The 22,294-nt window shown below is 48.0% G+C and overlaps 1 protein-coding gene across 3 annotated transcripts in view; it reads right to left on the bottom strand.

Moving 5' to 3' along the window:
* The window catches only part of LOC137560991 (tetraspanin-1-like), a 57,450-nt gene that overhangs the window by 24,754 nt on the left and 10,402 nt on the right, over nt 1-22,294 (bottom strand). For all 3 annotated transcript variants that reach the window (XM_068272191.1, XM_068272192.1, XM_068272190.1), the window contains exons 2-5: nt 9,908-9,973; nt 4,669-4,875; nt 3,146-3,220; nt 1,782-1,889 (exon numbers count right to left, since the gene is read on the bottom strand). In XM_068272191.1, the coding sequence (XP_068128292.1) occupies nt 1,782-1,889; nt 3,146-3,220; nt 4,669-4,875; nt 9,908-9,964 (447 nt within the window). In that variant the 5' untranslated portion in view covers nt 9,965-9,973. The remainder of the gene's footprint in view (nt 1-1,781; nt 1,890-3,145; nt 3,221-4,668; nt 4,876-9,907; nt 9,974-22,294) is intronic.

The following is a 22,294-nucleotide window of genomic DNA, read 5'->3' as shown; positions in this document are numbered from 1 at the left end:
ACCGTAAATCGCCCAAAAACGCGAAACGCAAGCACGTCGCCTGCACCATTTTCAGGCGATTTCCCGGCAATCGCGTTTCAGTGCTATAGAAGCGCTAAATGCGATTGCGGCAAAATCGCCGCATTGTTTAGTGATTCTTCCGCGTGAAATCGCGGAAAAATCATTCCTGCGAAACTCCAGAAAAAATCTGCTGCGTTTTGTGTTTCTAAGTGTGAATGGGGCCTTACAGCAGTGTCCTTATTTGCCTGAAATTTCTGCAGTCGGGCAGGCCTCGGAAGTAGGGGGAAGTAAGAGAATAAAGGCATCTGCCTAACTTTGTAATGTAAAAAGAAGAGGTAAAGTTAGTTTTTTTTAATAATGAGCCACATTGTTAGCATGTAAGCTTAATGTGCTATTGAGAAGCCCTGAGTGCTACAAATGGTGCTTGGTTCACTTTAACCACTTAAGGACCGGGGCTGGTTTCTGTGATCTGTGCTGCGTGGGCTCTCCAGCCCGAAGCACAGATCAGCTTTGAGACAGGGCAATCAGACTTCCCCCGCTTTTTCCCCACTAGGTGGATGTCCTGCTGGGGGGGTCTGATCGCCGCCGCTCTGTGTGGCCGAGCGGGGGGGGGGCTCCTCAAAGCCCTTCTCCGCAGCGATCTTCCACCTCGCTCCCTTTCCCTCCCTCCCCTCCTTCCCCTGGGCGGCACAGGACGGCGATGTGTCCGGCGCCGCCTCTGATAGGCTTCAGCCTATCAGATGCCGGCGATCCCCGGCCAATCAGAGGCCAGGGATTGCCGATCTCCTTTACGGCGCTGCTGTGCAGCAGCGCCGTATAGATGTAAACACAGGGGATTTCTTCCCCGCGTGTTTACATTTATCCTGCAAGCCGCGATTGGAGGCTCGCAGGCTGTTCACGGAGACACCCTCCGTGAACTGACATGGAACGGCCGCTCGTACGAGCAGCCGTTTCCATGGAAACCCACAAACGACCAGCCGCCGCCTATCGGCGTTTTAAAGTGTACCACAGCTGAGCAACTATACATACATACATACATAAGTTTTATACATACCTGGGGCTTCCTCCAGCCCCATCCGAATGGATCGCTCCCATGCCGCCGTGCTGGGTGCAAGTACTGGATATCATGTGGGTACAGGTGTCAGTATGCATGTCAGGAGAGGTCCTTGTGCATGCTGGGGGTGGGAAAGGTCAGTGTGGGTGCTGATGGAGGAGGGACAGGTCAAAGTGCAGGCGTGGGGAGGGAGAGGTCACTATGGGAGCTGAGGAGGGAGGCCATCAGGGTCTTACCTGCTCCCACACTTAGGGGGTGCCTGGGCACCCAGAGCACCCCCCTCTGCACATGCCTGACCATGTCCCCTAACTTCGGCCAGCCGCGGCCAGTCTGCGCAAAATAAGTGATCCCTCAACGTATCTCTCCGGCAGCTGCCGGAAAATTAGGTAAACAGCGCACTTCCTCTTGTGTAGACTGGCCACGACGGGAGGAAGTTATGGGACCTGGTACAGAAGACGGAGAATACTGAGGACAGCGGCATGGGAGCGATCCGTGCAGATGGGGCTGGAGGAAGCCCCAGGTAAGTATGAAACTTTTATAGTTGCTCAGCTCTGGTTTCCTTTAACTTAGAAAAAGATACGAATGCTAGTTTGTGAGGACACTGGGAAGTAGTTAGACTTGTAGGGCTGTTTAGGTGTTTGAACTGAAGGTAGAGAAAGAAATGCTATATCCTCAACACACAACAATGCAATGCGTATGAAAAGCAGCAGGGCAGCGTGCCTATTACCTCCTTCATGGTTGCATTCCATACTGCAGTGATGTCAGGTTTAGTACCGTAGTCTTCACGCAGGGACTTCACAACCAGATTACCCAAATAGTCAATAAGGATCTTATGCTAAAAAGAGAGAAATCAATGTAACTTACACATTTTCCACTGAGAGTACATAGAACAATCATGCCTGTCTATCTCCTTTAAGAGAACCTGTTCATGTTGCATTCATTCCATGTACAGGTTCACCATGACTGACACAGTGGAGACAATGGCCTCAATTCACTAAGCTTTATCAAACACTTTACCGAATGTTTGATAATTTACCTCATGGGTAAAATCTAATTTTTAATTCACTAAGGTTTTACAGATTTATTGAATGTTTTATCCATAAAACATTCGATAAATATATAACACTTTAGTGAATTCAATTTTAGATTTTAACCATGAGGTAAATTATCAAACATTCGGTAAAGTGTTTGATAAAGCTTAGTGAATTGAGGCCACTATCTACATAAAAACAGGACCAATGGGGAGCCCTGAAGAGTGTAGCTGGAGAATTAGCAGAAGAAGCAGCGTTCTGCGTGTTCTCCCTGTGGTCCCGGTAGCCTTTGTCAGAGCGGCAGGTGGCCGACCACAATGAAAAAAAGGAAGGAAAAAAAAAAGAGACAGAAAGGGCCCACCTTCAACCACAATATTAGCTCTCTATTGGTCCTGTGTTGGTAATATTCACTTCTATAGATGCTTTAAATAGTAGTGATCATTAACACATTGTTCCCCATCCCCTTCTTGCACCTCTGACACTGTGGATGTCCTTGGCAGGTTTTGGTGAGCTGTACCAATTGTTATGTAAAGAGTGCTTGGGGGGCCCCATGTAAAATTTGCACTGGGGTCCACAGCTTCTTATCTATGCCACTGATTCTCAATTGTCCACCAAGAGGACGAATGGGGAGCCGTACAGTCCTAAAGCTTCAAATACGCTTTATACTTCTAGCGATGGACGTGGGTGACAGCAGCGGGTGTATCTCCCGGGGGAGGTGAGGCAGCGGTGGACAGCTCCACGGCACAAATACCTCACTCCACATAGCTCGGCATTGCCCGGGATACAGAAGCATCACTCAGGCGAATAGCTACTATTATTATACTCTTTCTGCTTGGACATCTATAAACAAGGATTGAACTTCATCCCAATCAGTAGCTGATATCCCTTTTCCCATGAGAAATCTTATTTTTTCTCTAATAGATCATCTGAGGGAAGGGGGGGGGGGCAGTATGGCTGATATTGTGGTGACCCCCCCTCCTTCCCACAATGCATTATTCTGTGCTGTGCTTTTCATACAAGTTTACAAATCTGCAATAAATCTGCAATAAATCTTTCTTACCAAAGAAGAGAAGGCCAGCACTACAACACCTCCTGCTATTTCCGCAATGAAGATAATAAGGATGATGACGAAGAACTGTAGGAGACAAAAATAGAGAAGCCATCAACCAAAGCTGCAGGCAATGTTTACTACAATTAGGCTCTGTTCACATCTAAAAACGAAATCGCTGATGGCAGCCATCTTTGATTTTTTTGCGTCTTTTTCCCCCTCCCGCCGCTCCGCACTACCATTTTGTGCGAAACGCTTTTGTAGAGCGATTCCGTTTTTTCACTCTGAATTTTTTGACCCGGAAAAGAATAAATACTATGTATTTATTCTTATAAACGCAATTAACGCATAAAGCGATTTTGTGAGTGTTTAGCACTCTTCCTATTCCATTTGGGCAAAATCGCCCAAAAAATTGTAAAGGTACCGCTTTGCGGAGAGCAAAACGGATGAAATGCGCTGATATGAACCTTCTCATAGAGATTAATTGCACAAGCTTTTTGTGGGCGATTTTGAAAATCACCTGCGCTTGAAACAATGCCGAAAACGCCCTAGATGTGAATGAGCCCTGAAAGTGTACCAGTAGTGAAAAAAGTGTCCCAACTGGAGACTCACCAGAATAGAGGGAAGCCTCTCGGCAGTCCAGAGGCTTCCCCCATCCTCCTGCACAGTGCCGTTCCAGCCATTTATTCCCCAAAAGACCGTAGACAAAACTTTGTCCGCTGCTTGCGCATGTGTCGTAGTATGGACCTGATCAGGCTCGGCTTTTCCTGCCAAAGCCTAAGAAGGTCAATGCTACCGCACAAGCGCAGAGTCCCAGCACTGGAATGGCCTGATGGAGGAGGTTCCTCTTTAAAGAGGAACTGTAACATGAAAAGATCCCCTGGGGGGTACTCACCTCGGGTGGGGGAAGCCTCCAGATCCTAATGAGGCTTCCCACGTCGTCCTCCATCCGTCAGGGGTCTCGCTGCAGCCCTCCGTGGAGTCCATGCAGCGGTGACGTCAATATTTACCTTCCTGGCTCCTGCGCAGGCGCTCTGACGGCTGTCGGCTCCGAACAACACGGAAATACCCGATCGCCGTCGGGTCTGCTCTACTACGCAGGCGCAAGTTTCCTGCGCCTGCGCAGTAGAGCGGACCCGACTGAGATCGGGTATTTCCGTGTAGTTCGGAACGGAAAGCCGCCACAGCGCCCCCGCTGGAGCCAGCAAAGGTAAATATTGAACTGACAGTCGGCACAGTCGCCGGCTGTTCAGAGGGCTGCGGCGAGACCCCCGTGGGACAGAGGACGGCGTGGGAAGCCTCATTAGGATCCGGAGGCTTCCCCCACCCGAGGTGAGTACCCCCCAGGGGATCTTTTTAATGTTACAGAGTCTCTTTAAACTCTAAAGTGTACCTAACGTCATAGAAAAACATTAGATACTGATCTCAGTAGAGGGAACCCTCTGGATAGTCCAGAGGCTTCCCCCATTGTCTTACACCCCTTAAAGTTAATCAGTAGTGTGAGTTGGTTGTTGTACAGATGTTGTATTACTCACCAGCATCAGCATGCACCTGCTCTCCTTCACAGCTCCACAGCAGCCAAGGAACCCCATAAGTATGAGGAAGCCTCCCACAGCTATGCACAGATAGCCCACGTTTACCACCTGCATGAGCTGCGGAGACAACGCCCCGAGAATCTTCAGAAAGGAGCCACCGTCCACCTTCACCCAAATCCCGATGCCCAGGATAGCAACGCCACCTAGCTGCAGAGAAAGAAGGAAAAACATAGGCAAACTCATGCAACCTACTGTACATCACTTCCACATACTGTAACCTTTTCGCCTGAGTTTTCTCTTAACAGATACATTTTTATTTTACCTTTAAAATAACTTTTAAACGCTTAGTAATCTTTTAATCTTTCAATTGCTTAGTGCCCAAAAGTTATTTTTTTAGATAAGTTAAAAATGATTTCTTAAAGCTCAGGAGAAAAGTTATTTGGATAGGGGTCATTGAAGACAAGCTGGTGGATGTGAAGGGCTGTCCGATCAGATGGTTATTTTGTATCTATCAATGCTGTCTCAAAGACTTTGACAAAACATCCATAGATCCGAAATGTCCATTAAGGCGAGTCAGCTCCCATCACCCAGCAACCTGCCTCCATGTCTGCTACACTTTGTGTACACAGAGCCGCTTGGTGTTCCTAGTGTATACTCTAGTTACTCCCTTATCTGCCTGATGAAGCCGGTCACACCTGAGAAACGCGTTGCAACGTGAAGTTGTCAAATAATGATAATTTTTGTCTGAAACTGACAAAATTGAGTGTTCTTTTGGGGAGGTAAGTCCACCACTACCTTCCTTTTTAAACTATTTTTAGTAGATTTTATACTTTAGTTGCCACCTCTGGTCAAATATCTCTAGTTGTTCTTTGGTCCTCCCTTGGTGAAGGCGTGTCATCCCCTATCTTCTATCTAGAGCAACTTCTTAAAGGGGAACTGAAGAGAGAGGTATATGGAGGCTGTCATGTTTATTTGCTTTTAGACCATACCAGTTGCCTGGCAGCCCTGCTGATCCTCTGCCTCTAATACTATTAGCCATAGCCCCTGAACAAGCATGCAGCAGATCAGGTGTTTCAGTGGTTCAGACTTATAAGTCTGATCTGACAAGTCTAGCTGCATGCTTGTTTCTGGTTTTAATCAGATACTACTGCAGAGAAATAGACCAGCAGGGCTGCCAGGCAACTGGTATTGATTAAAAGGAAATAAACATGACAGCCTCCATATACCTCTCTCTCTTCAGTTCCCCTTTAATGAGTGGGGGTCAGGTTTAATCTCCCCACCTGCCTAACCAGTGGTTGCCTTAGGGCTCGTTTCCACTGTAGCGAATCCGCATGCGGGCACTGCATGCGGATTCGCATACTTAATGTTACTGTATGGGGTTGTTTCCACGTGTGCGGCGGCGGCGGCGTTTTTCTGTGCGGGGAAAATCTGCACGACAGGGTCGTGCAGATTCGCGTGCCTCAGGAATGCGGGCGAATCGCCGCTAATGTATTTAATAGTAAAAACGCATGCGTTTTTACATGCGTTTTTACCCGCGAATTCGCGGGCGATTTCGCACCTTTTCAATGTTATTTTGCCCTGGCAGTGTCATGGTTAATTTCGCATGGCACCCTGCCATGCGAAATCGCACGCGAAATCGCGGGTAAAAACGCATGCGGAAACGCATCCGCATGCGTTTTTACAAGCGTCGGAATGCGGCCGAAATCGCGTCGCAACAGTGGAAACGAGCCCTTAGTGGTAACCCTTGCCTTGAATATTATTCTGCACACTTTGATTGAATTGAATATTATCCTAACAAAGTACGCTATAGGCTCTTGGTATTACATTTTGATTTTGCTTACACTTCATGATGACTTAACTTGTTTGAGTCTGCAGTAAAGATCAGTGGATATAGATTTTACGGACAGAGACACAGTGCCCAAAATGTATTCTCTTTTATAAGTAAGGCTTTTCTTTGCTGCCTGCCTGGCATGTGTTGCCTTTCAACACAGTGACATATCTAGAGAAAGCAGCACTCAAATTTCACTCCTGGCATGGAAAGTGGGTAAGGGGGTCATGCATAGCATTCCCCACAAAACAGTGGCGTAACTAGAAATCACTGGGCCCCCCTGAGAAACTTTGGATGGGCCCCGCTCCCGCCAAACACCCATGCAGATAAAAACAGACAGCAGTGAAGCACTGCACACATTTTCTCTTACATTAGCTTCTGTGATAAACCGTGCATGTTTTCACACATATAGACACGCATATTGTGCAGAAAACACACACAGAAAACCGACAGATGAGTGCGCTCCCAGCCTCAGCTTATTACACTCACTCTGTCCATCTCTGATGGAGCAGAACTGGCTCTGCAGAGCAGACTCCTCCAGCATCACTACAGTACGGAGCACTAAGGGAGAGGTTGGGGGCTGGGCACTGTGCAGAAGAGCCTGCTTCACTGAATAGGGACTGTCTACAAACCTTTGTCCGCAAAACTTTGTATGATTCCTTATCAGTGGCTGAGCAGATGCAGTCACTAGAACTGAGCAAAAAGCAGAAAGATTTTTTCTCTCCTTGCCCTTAGTTCTCAACCTGTCAGGATGGGGCACTCTGTGGCTTCTGGGCACCCCTGCGGCTGCATCCCTTGCAGGGTCTATTGTAACGCCTCTGCCACAAAAATGTGGGAGTAAGTCTAACTAAAAGTGGTCACATCCAAGTTAAGATAGAGTGTCCCTAGTAAGAGCTGTGGCAATAGATCATTCATATAATAACATATGAAAAGGTCAGTATTTGTACCCAAATAACATAATTAAGCAGTTTGTGCTGTTAAAAAGAAAGAAGCAGAAGCATAACCCCGAATTAACAATTAGCAAGTCCTCAAAATAACAACTAGGCAGAGGTGTCCCCTTATAACATCTAGGGAGTATGTCCCTAAAATAAAAAAAAAAATATACAGTGGCTTGCAAAAGTATTCAGCCCCCTTGAAGTTTTCCACATTTTTCACATTACTGCCACAAACATGAATCAATTTTATTGGAATTCCACATGAAAGACCAATACAAAGTGGTGTACACGTGAGAAGTGGAACGAAAATCATACATGATTCCAATTTTTTTTACAAATAACGGCAAAGAGGGGTGTGCATAATTATTCAGCCCTCTTTGGTCTGAGTGCAGTCAGTTGCCCATAGACATTGCCTGATGAGTGCTAATGACTAAATAGGGTGCACCTGTGTGTAATCTAATGTCAGTACAAATACAGCTGCTCTGTGACGGCCTCAGCGGTTGTCCAAGAGAATATTGGGAGCAATACCACCATGAATTTCAAAGAAGACACCAGACAGGTCAGGGATCAAGTTATTGAGAAATTTAAAGCAGGCTTAGGCTACAAAAAGATTTCCAAAGCCTTGAACATCCCACGGAGCACTGTTCAAGCGATCATTCAGAAATGGAAGGAGTATGGCACACCTGTAAACCTACCAAGACAAGGCCGTCCACCTAAACTCACCGGCCGAACAAGGAGAGTGCTGATCAGAAATGCAGCCAAGAGGCCCATGGTGACTCTGGATGAGCTGCAGAGATCTACAGCTCAGGTGGGGGAATCTGTCCATAGGACAACTATTAGTCGTGCGCTGCACAAAGTTGGCCATTATGGAAGAGTGGCAAGAAGAAAGCCATTGTTAACAGAAAAGAATAAGAAGTCCCGTTTGCAGTTTGCCACAAGCCATGTGGGGGACACAGCAAACATGTGGAAGAAGGTGCTCTGGTCAGATGAGACCAAAATGGAACTCTTTGGCCAAAATGCAAAACGCTATGTGTGGCGGAAAACTAACACTGCACATCACTCTGAACACACCATCACCACTGTCAAATATGGTGGTGGCAGCATCATGCTCTGGAGGTGCATCTCTTCAGCAAGGACAGGGAAGCTGTTCAGAGTTGATGGGAAGATGGATGGAGCCAAATACAGGGCAATCTTGGAAGAAAACCTCTTGGAGACTGCAAAAGACTTGAGACTGGGGCGGAGGTTCACCTTCCAGCAGGGCAACGACCCTAAAAATAAAGCCAGGGCAACAATGGAATGGTTTACAACAAAACATATCCATGTGTTAGAATGGCCCAGTCAAGGTCCAGATCTAAATCTAATCGAGAATCTGTGGCAAGATCTGAAAACTGCTGTTCACAAATGCTGTCCATCTAATCTGACTGAGCTGGAGCTGTTTTGCAAAGAAGAATGGGCAAGGATTTCAGTCTCTAGATGTGCAAAGCTAGTAGAGACATACCCTAAAAGACTGGCAGCTGTAATTGCAGCAAAAGGTGGTTCTACAAAGTATTAACTCAGGGGGCTGAATAATTACGCACACCCCACTTTGCAGTTATTTATTTGTAAAAAAATGTTTGGAATCATGTATGATTTTCGATCCACTTCTCACCTGAACACCACTTTGTATTGGTCTTTCACGTGAAATTCCAAAAAATTGATTCATGTTTGTGGCAGTAATGTGACAAAATGTGGAAAACTTAAAGGGGTCGAATACTTTTGCAAGTCACTGTCATTAGGCAGCATGTCCCCAGTACCAGATTATACCACAACAAAAGATCACATGCCCATGACAGACCCTGGTAACGGAGTGGCCCCTAGGACAGACACCAATAACAGATAACACGCCCTAGTAACATTATGTGGAGGGGGTGGTCTAACACGAGGTAGTACGATGATGGAAACACCGTAATTGAAATGGAGCACTGTAATCAGGGCATTATAATGATAACTCCTATAGACTGTAAGCTCGCAAGGGCAGGGCTCTCACCCTTTTGTGTCATGGATTGTTATTTTAATTGCTTGCACTCTGTTATACATTTATACATTTTAGTCATCATGTTACGTTACATCTGCTATTGTAATCACCTGTTCTGTATTTTGTACCAGTGTCCATATTTGATGTATATCATTGTATCATTATGTATCCCTTGTTTGTTTTCTTACATTGTACAGCGCCACAGAATATGTTGGCGCTTTATAAATAAATAATAATAATAATAACTCTAGTAGGGGGAGCAATATAATGTGTGAGCAGAGATAATCTTGCAAATAGCACTAGAAATTTGTGATGGTGTATTTGTGTGACCATGCTCACTTTTGGCCACACCCCAGTCTCCTCCCATTAACTGCTGTTTTACATAATTTTTCCAACTAATCATTATTTGCCACATAAATCATCAGTGTACAGTGGGGGAGTAAGCTGGGGCTCTGTACTCACAAATATGATTCCGTTGAAGATGAACATCATTGTTTTCAGGAACCCAAAGCAACTCATTTTTGCAACCTAGAAATAAAACAAACTTCAATTAAATGTTATCATCGTCCATTTGATGTAGTTTGTGCAAATGTTGTGCTTGATCCTGATTTTCGTTTATTCTTGGAAGCTGCATGTAGCTTCCAGGATCGCTAAGCGCCGCCTCTGTATCCCCCTGTGGCAAATGATGGGAAGCGCGGCTAAAGGTTGCCCAATGCTTTACTGCTCATTACCAGAAAAGCATTTGACTAAGATGCCGTGGTGGGACACCAAAGTGAACCGGCCCTTAAAGGACACCTGAAGTAAGAGGGATATGGAGGGCTAACATATTTAAATCCTTTTAAACAATACCAGTTGCCTGGCTGTCCTGCTGATCCTCTGTCTCTAATACTTTTGTCCATAGACCCTAAATCTGACAAGATTAGCTGCATGCTTGTCTCAGGCGTGTGATTCAGACACAACTGATGCCAGAATGATCAGTAGGACAGCAAAGCAGGGGTGCAGCTAGGGTTTTGGTGGCCCCAAGCAACCTATAACTTGAGGCCCCCTCCCCCCAAGACATGATGTGGGTGGAGCCAAATATTAGCAAAATACAGGTAGTCTCCGATTAATATATGAGATAGGGTACAGGTGGTGCCCTCAGTAATAGGTTGCGAGCTATAGGTGCTGCAGTATAGGTAGCCAGGTACAGGTGGTGCCCTCAGTATAGGTAGCAAGCTATAGGTGCTGCAGTATAGGTAGCCAGGTACAGGTGGTGCCCTCAGTAATAGGTAGGAAGCTATAGGTGCTGCAGTATGTATAGCTAGGTTCATGTGGTGCCCCAGTAAAGGTAGCAAGCTATAGGTGCTGCAGTATAGATAGCCAGGTACATATGGTGCCCTCAGTATAGGCAGCAAGCTATAGGTGTAGGGAAGGGGGCGAGGGGAGCAGCCGCCATCAGCAGTGAGGCCCCAAGCGGGAGCATGCCTCGTCTGTATGCTGGCGGCTCCCCTGCGGTCAAGTAACTGGTATTGTTTAAAAAGAAATACATTTGGTAGCCCACCTTATACCTCTCGCTTTAGGTTGGGACAGGGGCAGGTCGGTACATTTTGTTTTCAATCCTTTTTATTGAATTTTCAGTAAAATAAGTGTACAGCTTATAGTAAAGTACAAATTACTTAAAGGTACAGGTGCATCATCAACATTTTAACAGGTTATCAAAACCATAAGATTAACAGTGTAACACAATGTTTTAACACTCAGCAAAGAACATACGAAAAAAAGATAGATAATACTTGTTAGCAAAATAGAGGTAATTATTCGCTAAATGTGATCACACCAAGTGAAAGAGATAGGATGTAGGGATGCATATAGGTGCAGCAGGGAAAAAGTTAGGGTAAGAGGGGATTTCAACAGAAAAATAACTCTGTACAGCAAGTCAGCCATCCGGACACTAAACCAAATATGGTTGGATGGAGACCACTCATGCCCATTAACTTGTCAACTACGAATATTACCCTTCCTCCAGCGAGGTTGGGCATGTTATTAATCTTAAACATATTGGGATCTAATACAAAATGGTACAGATTATTATGATGTATCTAGAGGTCTAAGGGAAGCGGGGGAGGTTTAGGGATAAATTTGTTAACTTAGTGCAGAACGCTTATGTAAGAGGCTCCTGGGCCTTCACATCAGTAACAATTAGCTGTTTGAGAGGGGAGTGACTAGACCTGTGTGCTTGACGTGGATTGGTCAGTATAATCTGATAACAGTGTGTTCTAGATTGATGTATACGTTTTGATGCCTGTGTTATAATGTGGAACAGAAGAAATTTGTGTTTTTAAAGAGGAACTGTCGCGAAAATCTTAAAACACATACAAATAAGAAGTTAATTTCTTCCAGAGTAAATTGAGCCATAAATTACTTTTGTCCCATATTCCTTTCACTTACAGTAAATATTAGAAATCTAACATTACCGACAGATTTTGGGTTAATCCATCTCTCCATAGGGAATTCTCAACATGGCCTTTATTATCTATAAAGACATTCCCTGAAAAAGATTTATACAAATATGCTGGCCAGCCTCCCCGCTCACCGTACACTTTTTTGGCAGTTGGATGGAGAAACTGCCATTCACTAAGTGCTTTTAAAAATAAAGAAAACCCTGAGAACCCCCATGAGAAGATGAGCTAGTCCAAAACCTGTCAGTAATGTCAGATTTCTACTGCCTACTGTAAGTGACAACAACATGGGAGTAAGGTAATTTATGGCTCATTTTACTCTGGAAGAAACGTACTTCTTATTTGTCTATGTTTACATGTATTTAAAATTTTAAGATTTTTGCGACAGAGGTCCTTTAAGTGTGGGGAGTATTTTCTTTATTGGGTGCATTTAGAGTTCCAGGTGCATCATCCAAAACCTTTTTTGAACTCAGGTCAGAAGTTGGATCAAGGAGTAGACTGTGTTCTGCATGAGTTTATTATTATAGGGAACCTGAAGTGAAAGGGATATGAAGGCTGCCATACTTATTTCCTTTTAAACAATACCAGTTTCCTGGCTGTCCTGCTGATCATTCTGACATCAGTAGTGTCTGAATCACACACCTGAAACAACGATCTAGCTAATCTTGTCAGATTTTTTGTCTGAAATATGTGATCTGCCTGCTTGTTTAGTGTCTATGGCTCAGGCTGGGCGCACATGAGTTTTCGGCCGTGCGCGTTTCAGCGTTTTCTCTGTGCTCTGGAATTTTTGTTTGGTGCTCTTATGTGTATTAGAGTTCTACAAATGTTTTTCATGCATTTGCATTTTTTTTTATATTCTGCCCCTTTCAATGGAGAAAAAACAGAAACATATTTATTTTCTAAAAATCATACGTGAAAGCATTGTTTCCAAATTGCATGCGATTCTCATACAGTATGTGGCAAAAAACGATTTAGTGCTTGTTGAAAGCACTTTTCAATGGTGATACGCACGCTTAAAGTGAACCTCTGGACTAAAAATCTACTCAGCAGCACTGAAAAGGCTTGGTGTTTCTTTAACAGTTTCACAGCATCAGAACTTTGTTTTTCTTACCAAAGCATCATTTTTAACTGCATTTTTAGCTAGGCTCCTCCCATCAAAGAAAAAAAGCCTGGGCTTTTTTTCCCCTGATGCTGTGCAGAGCATGATGGGATTTCCTATGTTGTTGTTCACGTTGCCTAGCAACTGGGAGAGGTGCTCAGGACACAGGACAGTTGGAACTGTGTCTCATGCTCCGTGTCACCTCCTTTCAACCAAAAAGATGGCTGCCCTCCATGAAATCACAAACATTTGCCTGTTCTTTTAAAACAGGGTGGGTAAGTCTTCTCATTTAACTTTAAATAAAGAGATTTTTGAAACCTAAAACGGTGTGGGTAAGAGATTATATTACCTATCTATTTTAATTAACATAACTAATGTAACTTAATGACAGTATGTTTGTTTAGGCTGGAGTTCCTCTTTAATATTGCAACATGCGTGCGATCTCTATACACTGCTAGCAGGTAGAGTTGGGCCGAACGGTTCGCCTGCGAACGGTTCCATGCGAACTTCAGTGGTTCGCGTTCGCGTCCCGCAGGCGAACCTTTGCGGAAGTTCGGTTCGCCCCATAATGCACATGGAGGGTCAACTTTGACCCTCTACATCACAGTCAGCAGGCCCAGTGTAGCCAATTAGGCTACACTAGCCCCTGGAGCCCCACCCCCCCTTATATAAGGCAGGCAGCGGCGGCCATTACGGTCACTCGTGTGCTGCCTGCGTTAGTGAGAGTAGGGCGAGCTGCTGCAGACTGTGTCTCAGGGAAAGATTAGTTAGGCTTAACTTGTTCCTGTCTGGCTGCATACCTGTTCTGTGAACCCACCACTGCATACCTGTGCTGTGAACCCACCACTGCATACCTGTGCTGTGAACCCACCACTGCATACCTGTGCTGTGAACCCACCACTGCATACCTGTGCTGTGAACCCACCACTGCATACCTGTTCAGTGAACCCACCACTGCATACCTGTGCTGTGAACCCACCACTGCATACCTGTTCAGTGAACCTGCCACTGCATACCTGTTCTGTTCAGTGGACCCGCCACTGTATACCTGTTCATTGAACCCACCACTGCATACCTGTGCTGTGAACCCACCACTGCATACCTGTTCTGTGAACCCACCACTGCATACCTGTGCTGTGAACCCGCCACTGCATACCTGTTGTGTTCAGTGAACCTGCCACTGCATACCTGTTCTGTGAACCCGCCACTGTATACCTGTTCTGTTTAGTGAACCCGCCACTGTATACCTGTTCTGTTTAGTGAACCCGCCACTGCATACCTGTTCTGTTCAGTGGACCCGCCACTGTATACCTGTTCAGTGAACCCGCCACTGCATACCTGTTGTGTTCAGTGAACCTGCCACTGCATACCTGTTCTGTGAACCCGCCACTGTATACCTGTTCTGTTTAGTGAACCCGCCACTGTATACCTGTTCTGTTTAGTGAACCTGCCACTGTATACCTGTTCAGTGAACCCGCCACTGCATACCTGTTGTGTTCAGTGAACCTGCCACTGCATACCTGTTGTGTTCAGTGAACCTGCCACTGCATACCTGTTCTGTGAACCCGCCACTGTATACCTGTTCTGTTCAGTGAACCCACCGCATCAGTGCGCATACCTGTGCAGTTAAGTGAACCCACCTACCTACGTGAGTGCACGCAGTGTGATATACCACTCCGTGCATACCCGATATGGACAAAACAGGTAGAGGAAGAGGTAGTGCCAGAGCCAGAGGAAGGCCACCCGGCAGGTCTGCGCGAGGTCGTGTAAATGTAATTTCGTGTGGACCTGGCCCACAGTACAGTGCTCGGAAGAAGGCACGTCCCATCACCTCCCAAGATTGTCAGGACGTGGTTGAGTATTTAGCGACACAGAACACCTCATCTTGCTCAGCCACCAGCGCTACTACTAGCACCACTTCCGCTGCATTTGACACTTCGCAAGAATTATTTAGTGGTGAAATCACTGATGCACAGCCATTGTTGTTACAGCCAGATGAATTTTCACCAGCTCATATGTCTGAGTTACGCGGCAACACTATGGATGTAACGTGTCAGGAGGATGAAGGACCTACTGATGGTGCAAGTTTGGATTTGTCTGAGGCTGGGCAGGATGACTACGATGATGACGGTAATAGGGATCCTCTGTATGTTCCCAATAGAGGAGATGAAGAGGGGGACAGTTCAGAGGGGGAGTCAGAGAGTAGTAGGAGGAGAGAAGTTGCTGAAAGAAGCTGGGGCAGCTCTTCGTCAGAAACAGCTGGTGGCAGAGTCCGGCACCATGTATCGTCACCTATGTACAGCCAGCCAACTTGCCCTTCAGCATCAGCTGCTGAGGTCCCCATAGTGCCCACATCCCAGGGTGGCTCAGCGGTGTGGAAATTTTTTTATGTGTGTGCCTCAGATCGGACCAAAGCCATCTGTTCGCTCTGCCAACAAAATTTGAGCCGTGGAAAGGCCAACACTCACGTAGGGACAAGTGCCTTACGAAGGCACCTGCAGAAAAGGCACAAACAGCAATGGGATGGCCACCTGAGCAAAAGCAGCAGCAGCACACAAAAGAAAAGTCACCCTCCTTCTCCTCTTCCTCCTTCAGGTGCATCATCTGCTTATGCCGCTTTCTCCCTTGCACCTTCACAGGCACCCTCCTCCACTCCGCCTCTGCCCTTGAGCGGTTCCTGCTCCTCTGCCCACAGCAGCAGTCAGGTGTCCGTGAAGGAAATGTTTGAGCGGAAGAAGCCACTTTTGGCCAGTCACCCCCTTGCCCGGCGTCTGACAGCTGGCGTGGCGGAACTGTTAGCTCGCCAGCTGTTACCATACCGGCTGGTGGACTCTGAGGCCTTCCGTAAATTTGTGGCCATCGGAACACCGCAGTGGAAGATGCCAGGCCGCACTTATTTTTCGAGAAAGGCCATACCCCAACTGCACCGTGAAGTTGAGAGGCAAGTGGTGTCATCTCTTGCGAAGAGCGTTGGGTCAAGGGTACACCTGACCACGGATGCCTGGTCTGCCAAGCACGGGCAGGGCCGCTAAATTACCTACACAGCCCATTGGGTGAACCTGGTGGTGAACCATGGCAAGCAGGGCGCAGCGGACCAAATTGTGACACCTCCACGGCTTGCAGGCAGGCCTCCTGCCACCTCCTCTCCTCCTGCTACATGCTCTTCGCTGTCCTCCTCCTCCTTGGCTGAGTGGCAGTTCTCCTCTCCAGCTACACAGCCCCAGCTCCGCAGGGCCTATGCTGCATGCCAGGTACGACGGTGTCACGCCATCTTAGACATGGCTTGTCTCAAAGCGGAGAGTCACACTGGAGCAGCTCTCCTGGCTGCTCTTAAGAAACAGGTGGATGAGTGGCTGACCCCGCACCACCTGGAGATAGGCAACGTGGTGTGCGACAACGGCAGAAATCTGCTTGCCGCTTTGCATATGGGGAAGCTGACACACATACCCTGCATGGCACATGTCATGAATCTAGTGGTTCAAAGATTTGTGGCAAAGTACCCTGGCTTAGCGAATGTCCTGAAGCAGGCCAGGAAGTTCTGTGGGCATTTGAGGCGGTCTTACACAGCCATGGCACGCTTTGCGGAAATTCAGCGCAAAAACAACATGCCGGTGAGATGCCTCATTTGCGATAGCCCGACTCGCTGGAACTCGACCCTGCTCATGTTCTCCCGCCTGCTAGAACAGAAGAAAGCCGTGACCCACTACTTCTACAACTACAGTAGAATGAAACAGTCTGGGAAGATGGGGATGTTCTGGCCCGACAACTGGACACTGATGGAAAATGCATGCAGGCTCATGCGGCCGTTTGAGGAGGTGACCAACCTGGTGAGCCGCAGTGAGGGCACCATCAGCGACTTAATTCCCTACGCTTACTTCTTGGAGCGTGCTGTGCGTAGAGTGGCGGATGAAGCTGTGAATGAGCGTGACCAGGAACCGTTACGGCAGGAACAGGCATGGGACCAATTTTCATCAGACCCAGCTGTTTCCTCAACACCTGCGGCAGCACAGAGGGGGGAGGAGGAGGAAGAATAGAAGTCGTGTGCAGAAGACGAGTCAGACTCAGAGGATGATGAGCAAGGTGTTTCTTTGGGGGAGGAGGAGGAGGAGGAGGAGGAGGGGACAGCGGCAGGAGAACAACCTCAGCAGGCATCGCAAGGGGCTTGTGCTGCTCAACCTTCCCATGGTATTGTTCGCGGCTGGGGGGAGGAGGTTGACTTACCTGACATCACTGAGGAAGAGCAAGAGGAGATGGAGGGTACTGGATCCGACTTTGTGCAGATGTCGTCTTTTATGCTGTCCTGCCTGTTGAGGGACCCCCGTATAAAAAACCTCAAGGGGAATGACCTGTACTGGGTGGCCACACTACTAGACCCTCGGTACAGGCACAAAGTGGCGGACCTGTTACCAACTCACCGGAAGGTGGAAAGGATGCAGCACATGCAGAACCAGCTGTCAACTATGCTTTACAATGCCTTTAAGGGTGATGTGACGGCACAACGCCCGCAAGGTACCACTGCCACTAATCCTCCTCCCGTGTCCACGCAGTCAAAGACAGGACGCTCCAGCGATCTCATGGTGATGTCGGACATGCGGACGTTCTTTAGTCCAACGCCTCGCCGTAGCCCTTCCGGATCCACCCTCCACCAACGCCTGGAACGGCAGGTAGCCGACTACCTGGCCTTAAGTGTGGATGTAGACACTGCTGTGAACAGCGATGAGGAACCCTTGAACTACTGGGTGCGCAGGCTTGACCTGTGGCCAGAGCTGTCCCAATTTGCCATCCAACTTCTCTCCTGCCCTGCCGCAAGCGTCCTGTCAGAAAGGACCTTCAGCGCAGCTGGAGGCATTGTCACAGAGAAGAGAAGTCGCCTAAGTCACAAAAGTGTTAAGTACCTCACCTTTATCAAAATGAATGAGGCATGGATCCCGGAGGGCTGCTGCCCGCCCCAAGACTAAGTCAGTCCCCGCACACACAGCATCTCTGCCTGCACGCCGTGTGACTGGCTGCCTGGCCTGCTCCAAGAAGACTAAGTCGCTCCCAGTCCCTCCACACAGCATGTCTGCCTGCAGGCCGCTTGACTACCTTCTCCGCCACCACCAACAGGGTCCGGGACTCCAGGCGGATTGCTGAATTTTTTAGGCCTCTGCTAGCAGCGGCCGCTGTAATAATTTTTCTGGTGCGTGTACATGACTGCCTAATTTTTCTGGCTGCACTGCGGGCAGCTGCAACAACAAAAGAAAAGGCATGTACATGCGCCCATTCCCCTTCGTGATCATTACCTTGCCGTGGTGAAGGGGCTTGCGTATCACAATGAAGCAATGACCGGCGCCTAGATGAGTGTCTCGGGGGGCACACCCACGATAATAAGGTCGTTGCCTCATTGTGGTCAGACCAAATTTGATCAGCTGGACAGTCACTGTTCTGTCATTCAGCTACATCAGCCAGGCGACCATATGGGCTGTAAAGCCACCAAAACCTGCACTCTGGCCATGGTGCGCACCAGTCCAGCACGGCCGTCACTACACAAACAGCTGTTTGCGGTGCGTTACACGGTGAGTTTGGTGTGTCAGTGTGAAGCAGTACCTTAATTACACTACCTGATTGATGTATACACATGCAAGATGTTTGGAAGCACTTTAGGCCTGTCATTTAGCATTCAATGTGATTTCTGCCCTTAAAACGCTGCTTTGCGTCAAATCCAGATTTTTCCCCGGGACTTTTGGCATGTATCCCACTCCGCCATGCCCCCCTCCAGGTGTTAGACCCCTTGAAACATCTTTTCCATCACTTTTGTGGCCAGCATAATTTTTTTTTTTTTTCAAAGTTCGCATCCCCAATGAAGTCTATTGCGGTTCGCGAACTTTAACGCGAACCGAACCTTCCGCGGAAGTTCGCGAACCAGGTTCGCGAACCTAAAATCGGAGGTTCGGCCCAACTCTACTAGCAGGTGCCGGCAGTCTATGGTGGCCGATGTGCAGGTGAAAGGTTATGATGGCCACACTTGTTTATGACCCTTGTATGATGTGCCCCCAAGGCTATGAGGGAAACCACGGGAGGCAATGGAAAGGATGTGAGCATTGGGGGCCCAATCAAAGTTTTCCTGGGGGGCCCCATGATTTGTAGTTACGTCCCTGTATGTCAGCCTCCATATCCCTCACACTTCAGGCTCCCTTTAAGGCGTCCATGCAAAAAGGGGCGTCGGGAAAAAAGGGCGCGTGGTGTAAACGATAAGCGGTAATAGCTTTTATACAAAATGTTGTGTTGTATTTCGTTTACAATAATGTTTTACAAATGAAGAAAGATTAAATAATGTGTATGAAATCGCAAATTGTGAAAACAATAATCTTCCCTGTTTTAAAAGTGAAACTTATAATTATGTTTGTTAAAAGATAATAATATATGTATAATCGTTATAACCTTCATTTATCGTTTCTTCATGTAGTACAATCTGAAAAATCTAACCCTAAGACCCCCTTGGTGGTGCCTAACCCTAAATCCCCCCTGGTGGTGCCTAACCCTAAGACCCCCTCCTTGTGGTGCCTAACCCTAAATCCCCTCTGGTGTCTGGTGGTGCCTAACCCTAAATCCCCCCTGGTGGTGCCTAACCCTAAGACCCCCCCCCTTGTGGTGCCTAACCCTAAGACCCCCCTGGTGGTGCCTAACCCTAAATCCCCCCTGGTGGTGCCTAACCCTAAGACTCCCCTGGTGGTGCCTAACCCTAAATCCCCCCTGGTGGTGCCTATGCCTAACCCTAAGACCCCCCCTTGTGGTGCCTAACCCTAAGACCCCCCCTTGTGGTGCCTAACCCTAATACCCCCCTTGTGGTTCCTAACCCTAAATCCCCCCAGGTGGTGCCTAACCCTAAATCCCCCCTGGTGGTGCCTAACCCTAAATACCCCCTGGTGGTGCCAAACCCTAAGACCCCCCTTGTGGTGCCTAACCCTATGTCCCCCCTGGTGGTGCCTAACCCTAAGACCCCCCTTGTGGTGCCTAACCCTAAGACCCCCCCTGGTGGTGCCTAACCCTAAGACCCCCCTGGTGGTGCCTAACCCTAAGACCCCCATGGTGGTGCCTAACCCTAAGACCCCCCTATTGGTGCCTAACCCTAAGACCCCCCTGGTGGTGCCTAAACTTAAATCTCCCCTGCTGGTGCCTAACCCTAAGATCCCCCTGGTGGTGCCTAACCCTAACACCCCCTTGGTGGTGCCTAACCCTAAGACCCCCTTGGTGGTGCCTAACCCTAAGACCCCCTTGGTGGTGCCTAACCCTAAGACCCCCCTGGTGGTGCCTAACCCTAAGACCCCCCTGGTGGTGCCTAACCCTAAGACCCCCCTGGTGGTGCCTAACCCTAAGACCCCCATGGTGGTGCCTAACCCTAAGACCCCCATGGCGGTGCCTAACCCTAAGACCCCCCTAGGCATTCACTCCCTGTTTCCTGTGGCCTCTGGAATGCCAGGTCTACCCGCAATAAGCTGCTCTCTGGAACTCGCTCCCTCCAGCCACCAGACTCGCCCCCACCTTTAATACCTTCACACAAGCTCTCAAGACTCACCCTTTCATGCTCGCATACCCCCCTACACCAGCACCATAATATGTTCTGTTAGACACCCTCTCAACAGATGCACCTATTGTCTCCACCCCCACCCTTTAGATTGTAAGCCTCTGGCAGGGCCCTCTCCCTAAAGCCCCGTCTACACCATAAGAGATTGCAGCGATCCGGTGGCTCAATTAGCCGCCGGATCGCCTCTTCCGCGTGCCCGCCGCGTCCCTGCTCGCCGCGCGTGCGCCACGTTCGATTCCTTGCTCGTCCCCGCCGGCGCCGCTTATCTTCCGTTCCACTCGATTCCCTGCCATTGTCCCCTCGCGGGGAGCGAGCAGGGAATCGGCGGTGCGGAGATCCGTCCTGTCGGATCTTATCAATCGAGCCGCATCAGCGGCTCGATTGATAAGGAGCATTGCGGCTGCATCTACTCGTGTAGATGCGGCTTTAGTGTTTCCAGCTTGATTATGTATTATCTATTTATGTATTATCAAATAATTTGCATGATCTTGTTTTGTTGTGAGTTTCCTGTATGTCCTACCTTGTATGTTAACCCTTTTATCTATTGTGCAGTGCTGCGTAATATGTTGGCGCTTTATAAATACAATAAATAATAATAATAATAATTGGTGCCTAACCCTAAGACCCCCCTGGTGGTGCCTAACCCTGAGACCCCCCTGGTGGTGCCTAACCCTGAGACCCCCATGGTGGTGCCTAACCCTAAGACTCCCCTATTGGTGCCTAACCCTAAGACCCCCCTGGTGGTGCCTAAACCTAAATCTCCCCTGCTGGTGCCTAACCCTAAGACCCCCCTGGTGGTGCCTAACCCTAACACCCCCTTGGTGGTGCCTAACCCTAAGACCTCCTTGATGGTGCCTAACCCTAAGACCCCCCTGGTGGTGCCTAAACCTAAATCTCCCCTGCTGGTGCCTAACCCTAAGACCCCCTGGTGGTGCCTAACCCTAACACCCCCCTGGTGGTGCCCAACCCTAACACCCCCTTGGTGGTGCCTAACCCTAAGACCTCCTTGGTGGTGGCTAACCCTAAGACCCCCCTGGTGGTGGCTAACCCTAAGACCCCCCCTGGTGGTGCCTAACCCTAAGACCCCCATGGCGGTGCCTAACCCTAAGACCCCCCTAGGCATTCACTCCCTGTTTCCTGTGGCCTCTGGAATGCCAGGTCTACCCGCAATAAGCTGCTCTCTGGAACTCGCTCCCTCCAGCCACCAGACTCGCCCCCACCTTTAATACCTTCACACAAGCTCTCAAGACTCACCCTTTCATGCTCGCATACCCCCCTACACCAGCACCATAATATGTTCTGTTAGACACCATCTCAACAGATGCACCTATTGTCTCCACCCCCACCCTTTAGATTGTAAGCCTCTGGCAGGGCCCTCTCCCTTAGTGTTTCCAGCTTGATTATGTATTATCTATTTATGTATTATCAAATAATTTGCATGATCTTGTTTTGTTGTGAATTTCCTGTATGTCCTACCTTGTATGTTAACCCTTTTATCTATTGTGCAGCGCTGCGTAATATGTTGGCGCTTTATAAATACAATAAATAATAATAATAATAATTGGTGCCTAACCCTAAGACCCCCCTGGTGGTGCCTAAACCTAAAACCCCCCATCGCTTTATTGTGTGGATAATAATGTTTTACAAATAGTGACTGTTAAAAATATATTAAAATTTACTTACTGATCGCTTTATCATGTGAATAATAATGTTTTACAAACGGTAAGTGATAAAATGTTTAATAACGT

This window comes from Hyperolius riggenbachi, chromosome 3 (genome assembly GCF_040937935.1).
Source record: "Hyperolius riggenbachi isolate aHypRig1 chromosome 3, aHypRig1.pri, whole genome shotgun sequence".
Lineage (NCBI taxonomy): Eukaryota > Metazoa > Chordata > Amphibia > Anura > Hyperoliidae > Hyperolius > Hyperolius riggenbachi.
This window is presented reverse-complemented; position numbering and strand designations above follow the sequence as displayed.